The following is a 19609-nucleotide window of genomic DNA, read 5'->3' on the forward strand; positions in this document are numbered from 1 at the left end:
AGCAGAAGTTTAATGGTCTGGAGAGTTCTGGTTCATCCTAACACAATCCCATAATCTTCCCAGTAGTGGGCGTCCCAGCAAATTCACCCCAAGGTCAGACTGTAAACAGAGTCTCAGAATAATTGCATTAAACCTAAGAGCTCCATCCCAGACAAGTATGGCTTGTTTGGAAGGGCTGTCAGGAGAAGGCCTCTTCTCTCTAAAAGAACATACTACTTCCTATAGGTATGCACATTACCAACCAAACAAACTACACAACCTCTGCAACAACCTCAGGAGGGATGATGATTTGGGCTTTACAGCTACAGGACCTGAGCACTTTGCAGTTATGGAGTTAATCGTGAACTTGTCTGTACACGAAAGCATTCTAGAGTCAAATGTGACATGAATGCAACAGGACGATGAACCAAAGCTCAGCCCAAGTGCAATGCTGTGGTGGAATCATGTAGTCCTGTGAAAACTGTTCTGTATATTGTTATGCAGAACATCTGGCTCAGATTACTTATTAAGAATGAGAGCAGCTGGAAAGAGCTGCTTTTTTTTCCTTCTCTTGGCCACGCCCACCTCTCAGGTGCAGCCAGTTGCTCTGAAGACCGACTGAGGCTCTTGCCAGAGGAAACAGAAAAGAATAGCACAGGAAACCAGGAGGGTGGAGCATCACAGATCAATGACAATAAACAGGGATTTCAGTCTGATTGCATGTATCTGCTTGAAGACAAACATTTCCTTTGCTCAGTATTTTTTAATATATTCAATAACTACAAAAATAAATGGAAATAACAAAATTTTGCAGACCCGAGGCCTTTCTCAAAGCTTCTTATCCAAGATGCTTCTTCTCCAATCTCTCCCAATTGACATATCTGAGCGTCTGCCACATTTAGTGCCATCCCAAACATTAAATGATGTAGTCAACAAAAATGTGATGGTTATATTGTATTCAGGATAAATGATACTAACGATAACACTGCTAATAATATGCTATAATAATAATAATATTTAAAAAAAAATACGAATCAGAGATTTTCAGAAAGGGCTTTTTAAAGAACCTCAAAGAGCCGAGGAGAGTAAAAGAGATCACAAACATAAAGGCGAATGACCGTGTAAGCTTCGAAAACAAGCAGTAAAATCTGGTAAACACTGAAGGTCAACAAGAGTTAGAGTGATGTGGTCACCTCCACTGGAACGAGTTAAAAGATGAACAGCAGCACTTGGAGGCCTGTCTGACATTCAAGAGGAGCGCAAATATACTTTGCTGTAATCTAGAAAACGATTGATGTCATTTGAATGTAAAGTGCTGTATATTCATGGGGACTGTTGCTACAGCCAAGCAGCTCGACAGAGTTCAAAATATGAAGATGTTTACAAAAAATAGAGAAAGGCCACCAAAGGAGTTTGGAGTAAGTTTTATTTTTCGCACATGAAAGAAGGAAGTTTGTCCCAAAGCTTGCAGCTGTATTTATATGCTACACCTGAATCAAGGGCGCTTCGTTCAGCTGTTAGTGTAACTTCAAAAAGACTCGCACTAAGGACGCACTAGGTAAGGTCCGCTTCAGCGTGTCCCACGTCCCTGTACCTGACATGCACGTCATGTCTCTTTCCAGCAATACTAATGTGTGTTTCACAGACACTGTTTAGATACAGAAATAGGAAGTTGAATGCTGGCTGCCAGAATACACAAATAGCAGAATAGTTCAGCAGAAAAACAGACTGAGAGAGACTCTTGGTCTGTTTGGCAGGAAGGTAAATGTACTTTACTTCATCCGTCCCCTGGGGATAACCTGGCATGGCTACACTCTGTATATTAACACCTCAGCCTGCAGACGAGTAGAAGTATACGTGTGCACTCACACAGTGAGTCAACACTCTTGTTGACGTCTAAGCAGGTAAGCAACTACACAAATTACATCAGAGAGGGTACATCATGAGGTCTGACTAGACACAGTGTGCTGCTATTCCCATGTGAGTCACCATGATGCAGTTTTTAGGTATGGAACTGAGTTTTGTTTCTGGTTAAGACTCTGAGATCTATGAATGGAGGGACTACAGCACAGCTAAGAAGAAGAAGAAATTCATCTACATCATTTGCAATTGGTGGTGAGAGGGGAAACAAAAACAGGTAGATGAACTGAGAATGAACCAAACTGAACTCTGCTGGTTGGAAACATGAAAAAGAATCCAAACATAACACTGACATAAACGTACGAACATAATCAAACCTGTGATAACGAGTGGGGATGTCCATCAATCAGGGCGTCTTTCCTCATCTCGCCTGGCACCGTCTGCTTCTGGATGTTAGGAGACTTGATTTGTCTTCAGACAGAGAAAAATGGATGACAACAGATAAACAAGGAGTGTTTGTTATATCATATATCAATGATCAAAATCTGAAATACATTAAATGACTAAATTTAATGCTATGAGATATACGGTCATTTGAAAGTACAAAACTGCTTGCTTTTTTGACATATTTGAGCCTTTTAAAGACGACAATTATCCATAAAAATATTCATCAAAATGACCATTTTCTTCAACAAAAAAGAAAAGGGGAAATAATTAATCAAACCTTCAACACCATGCAAGTAGAATTCGAGGCAAGTAGAAAAATGCTTATGGACGCCTACAGAATGAGTCTAGCAAGTGATTGCATGTACAAATGCAAGAAACTCTTCAAGATGCAGATGAAGACATGTTGCATGAATGAGCGGTCAGAAAACTCAACAAACAGATGCCACAAACACAGGCAACATCTTTTTAAGTCAAGAGTGGACTGGCTTTCACCTCAGAAAAATAGTGCACCAGTTGAAATGTATGTTCTTAAAATGTATGACAAAACCAATTTTCCTTGAGGTTTTCTTCAAGTATATTGCCTTTGGACTTAGTTACTGTATCAAAGAGAATCAAAACATTATCCAACTATGCCAGAAAAGTGGAAGATTGTCATTATTAAGCCCCATCAGGAAACACATTTTTTGCATTTAAGCTATCCTTTGTATGAGGAACAATGGGAAGCCAGTGTGCAATCGGGGACCAAGATTTCTGCATCCTTATGTTGAAGTGTCCTTGGGCAAGAGACTAAAACCGAAGGACCTCCCTATGCACCCTTACAGGTTTCCATGTGTGCACGAGCTTTAAAAATATGTCTGTAAGTGCAGCTTGCAGTGCACTTTGAGTACAACGTAAAGGGGTGAAAAAGTATTAAAAACTAGAGTAGGTTAAGCACAGAGCACAAGTTAGCCTATATATCAAGTTGTTGGGCAGTACAGAGGCACATTGGTGGCCTCGCATCAAGGTTGTTGGGTTTAACCTGACAAACATGTCCAAAGATTGCTTGTCAGGTTAACTGGTGATTCTAACATTTGGTGTGATGGTAAATACTTACACAACACAAAAAATAACAATAATAACAGCAATAATACAAAAATTGGTGTGGGCATGGAAGAGCTGAGCCAAGGGTGAAGGAGTTTTCATGAAATTCATTATATTTCAGGGGGATAAATCATACAGAGTGAATGTTAAATGTCTGAACCTGTATTTACACATCCTAGCGTTATCAGAGGGGAAATCCTCGGCCTGCCCAGCACTGTGCAGCTGCAACTGATATCTGACCACTGGCACAACATGGTGCAAAACCGTGCTTTACTTGAAACAAAGAGGCTCTGAAGACGTTTTAAGTTAAAAGTTATAAATTATAATCAAAAGCATATAAATTAAAAAGTAAAACCTCTGACATTTATCCTCTGGTTCTGTGGTAAAACAGGTGCTTCCTAAGATGGAAACGATGGCTAAACTGGGAAAATTTCAAAGATTCTTGTGGCTAATGGGATTTTTTAAATGAATGGCTCCAGAGGGACAAACATGCAAAGTCTGGCCCTTGTGTCCACTTTTGAAAGATTGCTTCAACTATCAGCTGCACTGTGATGACGGGCGAAGGAGCGGCTCCCAGAGGAAACCAGCATAAACTTGGCGAGATCGTGCAAGCACCACATAGAAGGGGACGTTGTTTTCCACATGACGTGAACATATGTGCATAAATTACACTTCCTTGCAGTTTTTATTTTGCGTGTTTGCGTCTGCGTGTGTGTACCGACTATTGAGTACAGCACAATATTTAACACGTACAAATAAGTTCGCTTCATTGTCCTGTCTTGCTTTATCTGGCTTTATTTGTTTAGTTTTATTAGTTAAAACAAGTTCTGCATGCTTCATCTCAGAAGACTGCAGAGCTGCACTGTGTACAGTACATCAGGTAAGGATGAATGCTGTGTGCCGAGTCTTAGCAAGAAAGCAGACTGGGACAAGACAAGACACGACTGAGGTAGGTGAGACACTGCTGTGTAAATCTTTCAACAACAAAACACAAACATATGCAGACAGGAGATGCGAGCACATGCATGCGCACCACTGTGCACATAACCCACATTCTCCTTTTAAGAAATAAAATGCCACAAGTCTGATTACTGACAGAAACACACACATGGGTAGTAAATCTGCTGTCAGCGTTGTGTACTGCTCAGGTGCTGATTACAGAGTTGAACTGTGTAACCAGCCAGGATGGATATGTATTAACCTCCGCGCCAATCCCTGAGCCTTGGTATATGTGGCACACACATATTACGTTTAAAAAAATATGGAAAACACACACAAGCCCTCACAGTAAACTCACTACTACTAGACACTCATTAACCACAAAATGCATGCACCCTGGTCTTAGGGTAGAGTTCATGTTTACTCACAAATATGCTCAAAATAGAATTAAAACACATCTCTGAGCTCCCAGTTAGGCCTTCGTACTTTAAGAGAAAAAGAAAATGAACAGAAAGTGCGAGAAAGCTGACAGTGACAAATTAGTGCTTAAGAGAACCCTCCAACACTGTAAACAAGCTGTGACCAAGCAGCTGCTAAAATGCGCCACATTATTATTCCACATCCACACTGGTGTGTTTATTCTGGGCGCAACCGACAAGCTGCCCCCACATGTGGGCAAATATTTGCTGTCACAGCCCTTAGTTGGAAGCATGTGTGTGTGCATGACTGTCTGTTTTCATGATTGATGTTGGTGTGCAATGAATGTGAAATATGTCTAATAAAAAGATGAATACATTTAACACCTTCTCACCTTGCCACACACACAACAGTAACCTTTAAAACCATTGAGGAAGTTTTGGTTATAATAACCAAACATCTCTAAAGTTAGAAATATCCTGTCTCAGAGTGACGCTAAAAAACTCACTCTTTATGCATTTATTACTTCCAGGCTGGACGACTGTAATTCATTATTATCAGGATGTCCTAAAAACTCCCTGAAAAGCCTTCAGCTGATCCAAAATGCTGCAGCAAGAGTCCTGACAGGGACTAGAAAGAGAGAGCAGATTTCTCCTGTTTTGGCTTCCCTTCATTGGCTTCCTGTTGAATCCAGAATTCAAAATCCTGCTCCTCACATACAAGGTCTTAAATAATCAGGCCCCATCTTATCTTAATGACCTTGTAGTACCATATCACCCTATTAGAGCACTTCGCTCTCGCTCTGCAGGCCTACTTGTTGTTCCTAGAGTATTTAAAAGTAGAATGGGAGGCAGAGCCTTCAGTTTTCAGGCCCCTCTTCTGTGGAACCAGCTTCCAGTTTGGATTCAGGAGACAGACACTATCTCTACTTTCAAGATTAGGCTTCAAACTTTCCTTTTTGCTAAAGCATATAGTTAGGGCTGGACCAGGTGACCCTGAATCCTCCCTTAGTTATGCTGCAATAGATGTAGGCTGCCGGGGATTCCCATGATGCATTGAGTTTTTCCTTTCCAGTCACCTTTCTCACTCACTATGTGTTAACAGACCTCTCTGCATTGAATCGCGTCTGTTATTAACCTCTGTCTCTCTTCCACAGCATGTCTTTATCCTGTCTTCCTTCTCTCACCCCAACCAATCACAGCAGATGGCCCCGCCCCTCCCTGAGCCTGGTGCTGCCGGAGGTTTCTTCCTGTTAAAAGGGAGTTTTTCCTTCCCACTGTCGCCATAGTGCTTACTCATAGGGGGTCATATGATTGCTGGCTTTTTCTCTGTATCTACTGTACAATATAAAGGGCCTTGAGGCAACTTTTGTTGTGATTTGGAGCTGTGTAAATAAAATTGCATTGAATAACCAGAGACGTGTTAGAAGGGGGCGTAATCAACATTTCTATCAATATGTATATCTGTTATTACTCTCCCTTCTGGAAACCACACAGGTTTATAAGTCTGCCGTTTCATGTCTCTGGCTTGCATCTTTAAAAAAAATGTTTTTAATCACCATCTTGTTGATTTTATGAGTTTTTATCATTTTTATGAGTTGGGTTTGAAAAGTGACGCTGGACAGACCCGGTGCACCTAAACGCGTAGTGAGGGTGTGCTGGGAACGTCTAGCAGAGGCCCCAGTCCGCGAGATCTTCAACGCACACCTCCGGCAGAGCTTCAACAGCATTCCAAGGGAGACTGGGGACATCGAGTCCAAATGGACCATGTTCAGCGTCTCCATTGCCGAAACTGCTGCATTGAGCTGCGGCCGCAAGGTGGTTGGTGCCTGCCGTGGTGGTAATCCCCGAACCAAATGGTGGACACCAGAGGTGAAGGGAGCCACCAGGCTGAAGAAGGAGTCCTATTGGGCTTGGTTAGCCTGTGGGACTCCGGAGGCAGCTGACAGGTATCGACAGGCCAAGCGGAGTGCGGCTCGGGCAGTGGCTGAAGCAAAAACTCTGGTGTGGGAGGAGTTCGGAGAGGCCATGGAAAAAGACTTTCGGACTGCCTCGAAGAGATTCTGGCAAACCGTCAGGCGTCTCAGGAGGGGAAAGCGGTGCTCTACCTGCACTGTGTATAGTGCTGGCGGAGCGCTGCTGACTTCGTCTGAGAAAATTGTCAGGCGGTGGAAGGAATACTTCGAGGACCTCCATAATCCCACTGACACGTCTTCCGAGGAGGAAGCAGAGTCTGGGGATGAGGGGAATGACCCGCCAATTTCCGGGGGCGAGGTCACTGAGGCAGTTAAACAACTCCTTGGTGGCAGAGCCCCTGGTGTTGATGAGGTCCGCCCCGAGTTCCTGAAGGCTCTGGACGTTGTAGGGCTGTCCTGGTTGACACGTCTCTGCAATGTTGCGTGGAGATCAGGGGCAGTACCCCTGGACTGGCAGACCGGGGTGGTGGTCCCCATCTTTAAGAAGGGGGACCGGAGGGTGTGTTCCAACTACAGGGGGATCACACTCCTCAGCCTCCCTGGAAAAGTCTATGCCAGGGTGCTGGAAAGGAGAGTTCGTCCGCTAGTCGAACCTCGGATACAGGAGGAACAATGCGGTGTTCGTCCTGGTCGCGGAACACTGGACCAGCTCTTTATCCTCTCCAGGATACTTGAGGGTGCATGGGAGTTTGCCCAACCAGTCTACATGTGTTTTGTGGACTTGGAGAAGGCATTCGACCGTGTCCCTCGGGGTGTCCTGTGGGAGGTGTTGCGGGAGTATGGGGTGTCTGGCCCATTGCTACGGGCCATTCGATCCCTATACAACCGTTGTAAGAGCTTGGTTCGCATTGCCGGCAATAAGTCGGACTCGTTCCCGGTGGGTGATGGGCTCCGCCAGGGCTGCCCTTTGTCTCCGGTTCGGTTCATAATTTTTATGGACAGGATTTCTAGGCGCAGCCAAGTGGCGGAGGGCTTTCGCTTTGGTGGCCTCAGAATCTCATCTCTGCTTTGATGTGGTTCTGTTGGCTTCATCGGGTGAGGGCCTCCAGCTCGCACTGGAACAGTTCGCAGCCGAGTGTGAAGCAGCGGGAATGAGGATCAGCACCTCCAAATCTGAGGCCATGGTTCTCAGCCGGAAAAGAGTGCCCACTCCGGGTCGGGGATGAGTTCCTGCCCCAAGTGGAGGAGTTCAAGTATCTCGGGGTCTTGTTCGCGAGTTTGGGAGAAGGGAGCCGGAGATCGACAGATGGATTGGTGCGGCGGCTGCAGTAATGCGGATGCTGCACTGGTCCATCGTGGTGAAGAGGGAGCTGAGTGTAAAAGCGAAGCTCTCAATTTACCGGTCGATCTACGTCCCTACCCTCACCTATGGCCACGAGCTGTGGGTAGTGACCGAAAGAACGAGATCGCGGATACAAGCGGCAGAAATGGGTTTCCTCCGAAGGGTGGCTGGCCTCTCCCTTAGAGATAGGGTGAGAAGTTCGGCCATCCGGGAGGGGCTCAGAGTAGAGCCGCTGCTGCTCCACATCGAAAGGAGCCAGCTGAGGTGGTTCGGGCATCTGACAAGGATGCCCCCTGGGCGCCTCCTGGGTGAGGTGTTCCGGGCATGTCCCACTGGGAGGAGGCCCCGGGGCAGACCCAGGACACGCTGAAGAGATTATATCTCTCGGCTGGCCTGGGAACGCCTTGGTGATCCCCCGGATAAGCTGGAGGAGGTGGCTGGGGAGAGGGAGGTCTGGACCTCTTTGCTTAGGCTGCTGCCCCCGCGACCCGGCCCCGGATAAAGCGGATGAAGATGGATGGATGGTTTGAAAAGTGCTGCATAAATAAGGAGTATTATTAAATTCTCTTAAGAAGCACAACGTGCACACAGGTATTTTCACACGCGCACGTATGTACACTGAAAGGAGGAGAAGAAGAATCTGTTTATCCTCTGATCTTTGATGTCTCTGTGTGTTTTTAGAAGCTTGCAGGCATGTCCATGGAGAGCTATCTTGCCATGAGGGCATATCAGTTATCAGACAAAGCTGCTACTGGCACAGGTGTATAAACCAGCAGACACGCTGGTCCTGTTTGATAGCTGATATCCCCCCATCAGCCCATCGGTGCAAAAATTAAATAAGGATTCTGACCTGAGCGAAGGCGAACGAGAGCACGAGGAGTGTGCAAAGAAGCAGAAGGGCTGGGTCGCATGCGAGTGGAAAATATGAGAAGGAACAGTGATTTGTTGATTAACGAAATGAGTAAATTCTGCAGGGAAACAGTATTTTATTGTGGTGACATTTCTTTGAAAGATGAAGTGTGAGAGAGAAAGCAGTGTGAATAAGTCCAGCCATTTCCTAAACCGAGCGTAATAAGTAATTTTTCACATTTCCTTTTGCTTCTTCCACCTGGAGCTCTCCACACATCCACCTTCCAACATAAGCAGCTCCACTTTATTTCTGGATGTCACCAGAGAGCTTGTTTTTCCCCTCGTATATCTCTTCTTACATATTTATATAGCCCTTTCTTTATTTCAGTTTTTCCATTATCACTTTGATATTTTTGCTTGATGTTTGCCTTGTATTTCTTCTGTAGGAATAAAAACATAAAAACGAATCAGTAATCCTCCTTGTTGATCTACTGATGTCCCTCTTTAGGATAGCTGCTGAGTGGCCAGTAGCAAGCAGCTGTGGTCATAGTGGGTTCTTACAAAATCTGATTGTGGTCAATTGTGAATATAGAGTCATTTCCCATGTAAATATAGGTTAAAAGAAGCAGCAACTTTTAAAGAACAAAACAAACAGATTGCTATCTTTCCCTTCACAACACTTAATTCTTACTCTCTCGTTTCTTTGAATAAACCGCCGAGTGGAACAAAATCCTCAGATTTCAAGTAGACAGGGACACGTTGGCACAGTCACGGCTCAGGGTTGTACAATATATTGAATAACAGACAGATATGATCTGAAGTAAAAACATTTTCTAACTAATGTAAAAACTGAAGGAATACAGAGAAGACAAATAGAAGAAAATGAAAACACGGTGCGAGTTAACTGGGAGACACAGATGCTATCTGAGATTATAATGCCATTTTCAACTTCTCTCATATTTTGTCTTTGTGCGTGTGTGTGTGTGTGTGTGTGTGAGAGTGTGTGTGTGTGTGTGTGTGTGTGTGTGTGTGTGTGTGTGTGTGTGCGTGTGAGTGTGTGTGTGTGTGTGTGTGTGTGTGTGTGTGCGTGTGAGTGTGTGCGTGTGTGTGTGAGAGTGTGTGTGTGTGTGTGTGTGTGTGTGTGCGTGTGTGTGTGTGTGCGTGTGTGTGCGTGTGTGTGTGTGATGGGGTCCAAGAAAGAAAGAAAGCAGTACAGTTTATACGTTTGCATTTTTAAATTTGAATATGTGCATTTTACTCCACTGAACACAACTATTCCCTGTGTGTCAGAAAATAGTCCTCTTCTACTGTGGGTTTATCTCGCTTACAGAACTGTGAAAAAGTACTAATTTCTTTATACTGTATGTTACTGCAAAGCAGCCGGAGTTTCTTATTATTTTTAAGGTGCTCTTGAACAATTATTCCCCAGGCCAGTGAGGTTTTTCTTTATTTTTTTAGTTCAGCCTGGACAGTTTGTGCCTGACCTACAAAAACACCAAAAACACAATCTGACAGATACAAAATAGTATTTTTGCACCAACAAGGTGTTTCCCAAACAGCTATTAGCCAAACACCTGCCATATCTCAGCATGGTGTTTGACATGCTCTCGCCTTAAGAAAAGTGAGGAAACTGGTCAAGCAGAGGACAAAAGAAGGAGTGGTACATGTGAAAAATATCTACAGCAGATGAACAGTATCTGATAGTCATGTCCTTAAAAAAAGAGGGAAAATCCAGCAAAAATCAGCAGACTTGACATGGGACCTGTGAGATGCTCTGGCCCTTCATTTGATCCATCTACTGTTCGCCAAAGCCTCATCAGAAATAGTCTCAGTGGAAGGGTGGCTGTCAATAAGCCATACTTAAGGAAGGGAAACAAGGAGGAAACACTGAGGTATGCCAGATTACACAAGAACTGGGATGAAAATCAGTGGCAGCAACTTATTGAGTGATTAATCCAAATGTGATATTTTCTGCTCAAGTTTTCATCAGTATGTATGGAGAAGGTCAGGAAAGAGGTACAACAGTGAGGGATTATTGTACATCTGTGAAACATGGTGGAGGCTCTGTCATGGTTGGGAGCAGCTTTTCAAACAGTGGTGTTGGGGTTGTAGTCAAAATTGATGAAATTATGAACCATCAGGTTTTGATCCACCGTGCATCTGGAAAGCATCTGATTGGCAACAGGTTCATGATCCTGAAAACACTGACAATGCAGTAAAAGCATACCTGGATAGGAAAAAACACAATGGAGCTCAATCAGTCATGATCTGGCCTCCCCAGAGTGTAGACCTCAACATTACAGAAGCCGTGTGCGATCATCTTGACAGAAAACAGAACAAAAGGCAGAAACATCCAAAGAAGAGCTTTGAATGTCCTTCAGAAATATTCCTGGAGACTACGAAAGAGTTCAGACTGTTTTGAAAAAGCAGTCAAACCAAATACTGACGTTCAAGCTTGTTAGAACTATATAATTGCCTTATGTACTGTATTTCAATGTAGAGTAATCACTGCACCTAATTCCCATTTTCTTCACAAAATATCAAGACATGAGGGGTGGCTCAAGATTTCTTCACAGTGCTGAATATTTCATCTATTTAACAGTAAGTTTCAGGTCAAAATCATTGTTTAAAACCCACACCTGCATTAGAAAAGCCGACTGTTTACAAACATATCAATGAATAATTATTAGAAGCAGAGGTAATGTGTGTATCAGCACCTGGAGTTTGATTATGTTCACAGTAATGCAGCCAAAAATGACATGCATGTGTTTATGTGTGCGCATGTATTTGTTTGTCATCCTTTCCTTACATCTTGACTCGACAATCTCACTTTAGACTCACACACATAAACACAAACACACACATACGAACACACACGGACTCCCTTTTCCTGCAGCCCTCCCTCACATACCACAGTTCTTACATCGTCAGTAGCTGTGGTACTGTGAGACTGGATGGCTGATTTATTTTTCAAGTTTAGCCCCCAAATTTTAAAAGTATGGGGCTGTCCAAGCATCAAGAAAACCATACAACATAATTCCAACAATTAATATTACAAGTTTATGAGTGAAGGAGGCAAGAAGGAAAGGAGAAGAATTAAGGCTTTATGTTTCTGCCACAATTTATTCCTAAAATTTGTGAAGCTGCATACACTCCAGTTCAGTGTTTCTTCTTTGACATCATGTTGAAAGTTAATTAAAACCTCGTGTATTTTAATTCCCACAAGTTGTTCTTAACTTCCAAGTATGTCAGTCCTAAAAAATGTTTGGGGGGGTTTCTTGTTTTGTTTTGTTTTTTAGTCCATCACACACAGACGAACTGCTTGAAGAGATCTATAACCGCGAGAGATCTATTTAACAAATCCGTCAGAATTAGTACGACATGCTGATACGTTCCACAAAGCCTGTTCAATGTCACTGATTACTTTGGCAGATTAGCTTTACGTCTACTGTACACTAACAACAGTAAATAAAACGTCACCCATAAACTACCCTAATGTTATCACTGATGACTTAGAGTAGATCACTAAGCAATCAACAAGCTGCGAGTGAGACTCCCCTGTGCTGGAAGGTATTTATTACAATGGCCTGTTAGCTCCATCCATCTTTGACTCTCTTTGCTTCACTGCCAACTGGATGAGAAAGTGTCTATTTCCTCATCTGTTCTCCCTCTCCATTCAGATAGTGGTTAATAGGTCATCTGACTGACTTCCAACAGAAACACTCTGATTAAAAAGACATTCATCCTCTGCCCAGATAAGCTACATTCCGCATGCTCTGCAACAGAAGTCCAATCAGCACACAGACACTCGTCCGCCCATGCGTTCATATAACACGTGTGCAGAAACACATATGCAAAGATTCTTCTGTTTCTGTTTAATGTCTTTGTTAAATCAAAAAGTACACTGAGAACTAACACGATTTGTTGCCCCACAATTTTCTATAGCAGACACACATGCTAACAACTACTGTACAAACAACTATTCTGTGTGTGTTCATAGCAACTCTGCAGGACTACAATGGGCCTTGATCTCACAGGCCGGCTTGCATGTGACCTCTGACCTGTGCATGCCAACCAGAGGTGAGGGTTCGTGCTGATAGGAGGGACTGGCTGACACTAATGAGACAGCGGGACCAAATAAGATGGATGAGCTGAGGGGAAAAGGAACTGTTCCAACGATCCAAAACGTTTGCGGCCCAGAAATCGCTGCACACCCACATGCACGGACACTGCACATGCACCAAGTACGATGAGCATGCGTATGACCAGGTCATGAAAGTTGCAAGTGAATGGCAGAAAAATGTAAACAAAACAAAAATATCCATTCTTGCAGAGATGCACGGAAAAACAGAGTAGAGTTTGTGAACAAATTCTGTAGGAGCTACTGCTTTCCTATTACTTGATGCTTAGGAGTTCCCACAGAGTTTGAGTCAGCGCATGGTTTCCATGCCAGAGCAGCCAGTCTGTAAAATGGGTAATGAATGAGGCAGGAAACTGTTGGATCCAGAACATACAGCTCATGCAAACTGATTCCAAGCCATTCAGAACCAGAACAAGTGTTAACACACCTGATGAAGCCAATGTGTGTGAAAAATGATTGTTTTCATATTTTTTTAAACTCATGCCCCAACTTTGCAACCCGTGATCCACCAAAAGACTGATTCACTATTAATCTACATATACAGGCACACGCCTAAATACCACTTTAAATATCACATTTCAAACTCAAAAACATTCTCTGTACACATTTCTGTGCTTCTTTTTCACCCACACACACACACACACACTGTATGAAATAAATATGCAGACAAACACTAACATACTGTACTTCTGCCTTGGCACTAAACAACTACTCATTTGGGTACATATACACACCATGCCAATCCATAAATCAGATGATAATTGAGTAGCACTGTGCCAGTAATAAACAGAGTAGTATAAACATCCAGTGTCTGGGCTGGATACAAAAACCTCCCACTGGCATGCCGCTGGCTGCCTGCCTGGCAAACTCAAAGGCTCACTCACATACACACACAAACACTGTCACAGGATGCATTGACAGTAGTCAAAAGTAATGCAAAGACATTTATATAAACACACATATGGATAATTTGATATGAGAAAACACAGATGACCGCACTGATGACAGGATTGAAATGTGTGCAAAGAAGATTTGCAGACGTCAACACGAAAGAGAAGCTATATGTCTCCACAGGAAGCATATAAAATCTCTCATTGTGTTATTACTGTGACAGGAATGAAGACCATAAATGGATTATGCATTTACTGCCCCAACGAGACAGTCAAATCTAAGCTTCCTGAGGCTCAGATACAGTCAGTTCCCCCAATTTCCAACTTTATACCTGAGAAAATTTAAAAGGAGCCAGCAACCACAGCATGATGTCAACGTAATGATCATGGGCAGTGTGAGCAGTATTATGACGGTGGGGTTAGCGGGCACACTAAATATCTACTTACCCATGTCTGCAGACATTGACAGATAAAAACAAATAATAAGACATTAAGCCAAATGATTAGACTGATATTTAAACAGGTCACATTCATTTTCTGGACTGATTACATCAGGCCAAAAGAATGGCAACATAAAAGTGGTTTCAAGTGCTAGGACGACTCAATCTAGACAGTTTATATTTCATGGATTACCCCTTTATAAATACAGCACGTAGGAATGAGCCGAGGCCTTACAAAGATCCGGTTACACTCTAAGAACACACAATTTCTGACTTGTTACGAAACTGACTGAATTCCTTAAACCCTCACCTTTCAAGATCAGAGATTTTTTTCTCCTTGCAGGATTTGTCCATCTCAGCATCCTTTAAAGCTCCCATCAGCCTCTCCACTTCAGCTTGTGACTTCCTGGATTCCTCTCTGTAGCGGCCAACTTCCTGCTCTAGGACCCTCAGACGATCTGTGATATCCGGACACATCTTGACTGCTTCCTCTGTAGTTTGGATCTTTGAGTATATATGTTTGTGTAAGCATTGGGGGGTGAGAATGGATTCATTAGGTACAAACACAACCATGTGTGAACTGCTACCTAGACAGCATGAAAGCATTTGAAATATTCTCCACGTTGACCACTTCAGATCATTGTCAGACGTAGCTAAACACTCACACTTAGGCTTCCTAACACTTTACGGTTCATTACCAAAGAACAGGTTCAGATAAATAGAAAAACATTTCAATTCTTTTATTATAAGCATATTAATATAGCTGAGCCTTAACCTATTAGCGCTGTTAGCCTAGCATGTAATATGCTAACAGCTAGCACTAACAAAAAAAGAACCTACCGTGGGGCTCACTGCCGGTGGCCCGTCTACTTTGGTTTTCACCTAGTTAAAAAAAGAAATTGTAGATAAACAAATAAACCTTGTGACATCCTGCAGGACTAAATCATTGGCACTGATAATTATACAAGAGCAGGTGTGTTATCATCTTGCATGAACCGAAAAGGAAAAGGTAAGTCAGGCCTGAATTCTAGGTTACAATTCATAATTTAGCTGCCTGCTTTTCTGTGGTTGGCTTCTATCAGTTCCCTCCTCAGGGCATCTTTCATGTAGAGCTAGGAGTTCATTATCATTATAAAATTACATACTTGCTCTGTTTTGGCTGCGATTTTATGAGACCACCAAACATCTCAATTCTTTTCAAAATAAATGCTGAAAGAAAAAAAGAAAGAACACAGTTATGCTGATCAAACCATTCTCTGAGAAAAATATCCCAAAGGAAGTTTCTAACCTAGAATTATCTTTCTCTGTGTTTCTGCTTTTTTCTCCTGGTCTTTACCTCTCTCTGTCTACTGTGTTTGTGAAGGTTATTTAACTTGTTGAGACAGCTGAGGCCACTCGTTTAAACATCATCAAGTGAATGTGCACAAACACTTGTGCGCGCGCACACACACAGACACACAGCCATGTTTCATCCACTTCAGAGTATATTACATTTACTTCCACCTACTGCCAACAGTTCCCCTCACGCTAACCTCAACCACTACTCAACCAAAAACTAACCATATCTTAATCCTAACCAAGTCATCATACTCAAATTTAATGACCTCTGTTATTTTGGCATGCGCTTCACCTCCCAGAGGAAGTAAGGTCGACACAATGTAACTCAGCCTTTTTCATCTGGCAGGCGGGTCTGCACCCTACCCTTTCATTAACGTCACCTCTTGTGCTCCAATGTGTTATTTTTTCAGTGGAATCCCATTCAACACTTATTATATAAAAGAGGTTATTGCTATGATAATTATTTTCATCCAGACAAGCTGTCAGTGCTTAGGTAAGTTTGTGCTGAGGGATTTATTTAACATCTATTCATTAGCCCAAGCTTTTAGCCTCAGTACAATTTACATTCTATTTATTTAGCTCCTAGTTTGACCATTTTTAGACAACGTTCACGTTACCGTTTCTTCTCGGCAAATACAGACAATATTAGAGCTTAACATCAGTTATGTTGAGCTATTTTAAATGCATATAACATTACAGTACTTATATAAAGTCTGTACTTTTAGTTTACTATTCTAATTTTTTATGAGTGATTTTTTAACAAACTAACTTTAAACTGTTACTTATTAGCCTGAGTAGATCAGCAGTTTGTTAAATCCTCAGACCATGCCAGATTCAGAGTCATTTAAATTACCTTTCTTCCCTATTCTGATGCTCAGCTTGAACTTCAGCAGGTGATCTGGAGTTGCTACCATGTTATTGGCTCATTATGATTATAATGAGAATATTCTCAGGTCCACATAAGCCTATGACGGTACATAAAGTTCATGACTTGTCACTATGCTTGTGCTGACTATCAAGGATCTTGGCAACGGCTCGTCCTTCCCTCGTTGCTGCTACATGAGGCTGAAAACACTCATTCATGTACATCAATCCACATCTTTCCCAGCCCAAAATGCTTTAGGCCTAAGTGGACCAGAGCATGCTATTTTCTTTCACTAGAGCACACAGACAAGTGTGGAAACCAGTGGCTGAGAGGATGGTAGGTCTAAAAGGAATTTGTAATATTATGAGAGGGGAAAGGCTAGAAAAGATACAATTACATGTACAGTCAAATTCTTATTATCATTCCTGGAAATGTCTCTTGGGTGTAAATATTTCAAAATATGTTAAATATGTGTAGCCACCAGACTCTGTGCTGAGTTTTTAAACACCTGGCCAAAGACTACCCAGCAACACTGAGTCTGACATGACAGCATATGACATTTGCCTGGTTTGAAAAGAAAAACGTGTCTTTTGAATAAGAGTCAAGTCTTTTAAGGTGTGGTGCTGCCTTGAAGATTTTAGCCAGCCCGCTCTGAAAAGGTCACTGCCTTCCCCGAGGTTCTTTCCTTTGAAGAGCTGGTGTTTAGTTCTAGAAGTCCTTTAATAAGCTTGGAATCAACAAATACTGTTTTATGGGAAGAGGATGAGGATGCACTTAAGCCAACAGAGCCCTGAGGTCACGATAAAAAGCTCCGCTAACAGCTTGACTGAGTCAATAATACCAGCATCTGCAGATACTGTCAGTGGACCACTGTGTGTACATGACCTGATGACAAACACAAACTCTGCAGCTGCTTGAGAAGCAAATCATATTTGTCCTACGAGAAAAAAAATTTTTTGTCCATCTTTGGAGGTCTTGGTGTTTGTCAGGTTGAAATAAAATGATGTAACCATGTAAAAAGCATTTAATGCGCAGCATGTGAAGGATGCTTATATTAACAAAAACAAAAGACCCTCCAAAATCGTTGTGACTCCACCTATTAGAAGCAAATACAACAAATGCAAATTTGGCCACTATTCCCGTGAAGGTCCCTGTGCACCTGTCGAGTCTCCTCAGGCTCCTGAAGAACATAATCTCTGGGGTTTGTGGTTAACCAAAGCGGTCATAAGAAGTGATGATCCTTGATCGAGGGCGGGCCAGTTGCACACAGAGGTTTATGTTTGGTCCCTGTGCATAGTGAAATTGCAAATGGTCAGAACCAACAGAACTGGGTTTCCCTGTAGCACATAAGGAGACAAGCATGAAGGGCACAGTAGAGAAATTGAAATCAGACAAAGTTTTTTACTTTTTAATGGAGGAATCACAAAACCATTTTATTGCACTTAGTACACTCCTCCATTGATCGATCCATTGCTCCATCCTCCATTCATCCACCTATCCATCTTTTTTCTGCTGGATCTGACTACCAGTCTAAGCAGAGAAGCCCAGACCTCCCTCTCTCTGACCACCTCCTCCGTCACTTATAGAGTGACATCAAGCCAGCTGAGTGAACTGAGCGTGTACTGTGTTGGCCCTGGAGCCTCCTCCCAGTGGGTTACCAGTGCCCTACCCTGGAGTTAGGCCCAAGCAAATGGGGGACTAGCTTATCAGCGAGAGTCTGGTGGTCAAACCTTAGCCCTTCAGGCCAGCCCTCCTGTGGACCCACACAACACAGAAGGGTCTATCAAGTTCTGTGGTATGTGGGTGGCAAAGGCAGAGGCCTTGGCAGTCCAATCACCGATTACTGGACCTAGTAGTATTCAACTTTTATTCAAATTTTAAGCATACAATGACGAAATATTCAATACAAACACCCAGCTTTTATTAGTGCATTCAAACTAGACAGGGAGAGCAAGCTGCCATAAAAAGCTTTGCACTGATCTGACTGAGTCAGAGCAAGAACTGACACAACAAAGTGTAGCGTTTAACACTGGATTTAAATTGTTAATTAAATGTTGTCGCAATTTGATAACTTTGCCATACAAAACCTTGGAGCACAGCTTTTACGATGCCTAGAATTTGTTAAGTAAAAGCAGCAGTCAGCAGACGTCTCTGCGCTGAAGGACTCATGAAGGAGTGGTAGATAAGTTTGATCAGGATCTAATCAAGCGCCAACATAATTCCCCAGTGACCTCCCAAATACTTATAGCATAGCCTGTCCTGTGCCACAGCGCTACAGGATCAACAACACCGCCGCATTTAAATGCACGCAGACACAAACAGCAGACGTATCGACAGTTGCTTTTGTGCTGGCATGCAGGGACATGCCGACAGAGACACACGCATGTATACAGGTACACAACCGTTATCGGTCTTTTTGAAGAATCTCTAAGTTTACATAACAGATTTGATTGCTGCGGAGTACACAAAACAGTCTAATTATGGCAGCACTTCTGCCACAGTGCGAATCTGTTTGCTACAAAAAGTTATTGAGCTGCTGCCACTTTCATGTGGTGCGGCATCAACATCCAAGAAGATATCATTTCACAGGAATGAGATGTGTGTACGCTTATTATGAGTATAAAAGAAAACATTCTCATAAATTCTGGCAGGACAGGGGTCTGTCCTGGCTTGTAAGCCTAGGAGAAGAAAGAAGGAGAGAAAAAAGATTGCAAGGCCCTCGACTTGGCACCCGCACAGGGATACAGGATCTCTCAGATCCATAAATCACTCTCTCTTAATTCATCCTTTTATCCCGTGGGACAAAGTGCAGGCAGGCCCTCTGCTAGGAAGTTGCTAACTATATTGTTGATGCTCACGGGGAGGTAATAATGTGGAATTACTCTTATTGTAAACGTTAGCATAGTAAGTACAAGGTACAGGAAGCATATTACAAGCACAACAAACATATAGTGGTTGTACTGATGGCTGTATGTCTGCAGTCCACACACATAACAGACCACCTCTCTTGTGTGTTCACAGTGCCTGTGTTCAATGACTGCAAAACCATTTTTGCGCAAAATGTAAGAGCCATGCATACTGCACACACATTTGTATTTTCTATTATC

At 42.8% G+C, this 19609-nt stretch overlaps 1 protein-coding gene across 1 annotated transcript in view; it reads right to left on the minus strand.

The window, feature by feature from the left end:
- LOC113013675 (ERC protein 2-like) overlaps positions 1-19609 on the minus strand; it is a 158059-nt gene that overhangs the window by 81176 nt on the left and 57274 nt on the right. The window contains exons 13-15 of the mRNA XM_026154768.2: positions 15140-15181; positions 14610-14803; positions 2217-2310 (exon numbers count right to left, since the gene is read on the minus strand). Coding sequence (XP_026010553.1) covers positions 2217-2310; positions 14610-14803; positions 15140-15181 — 330 coding nt within the window. The remainder of the gene's footprint in view (positions 1-2216; positions 2311-14609; positions 14804-15139; positions 15182-19609) is intronic.

This window comes from Astatotilapia calliptera, chromosome 20 (assembly GCF_964374335.1).
Source record: "Astatotilapia calliptera chromosome 20, fAstCal68.1, whole genome shotgun sequence".
Lineage (NCBI taxonomy): Eukaryota > Metazoa > Chordata > Actinopteri > Cichliformes > Cichlidae > Astatotilapia > Astatotilapia calliptera.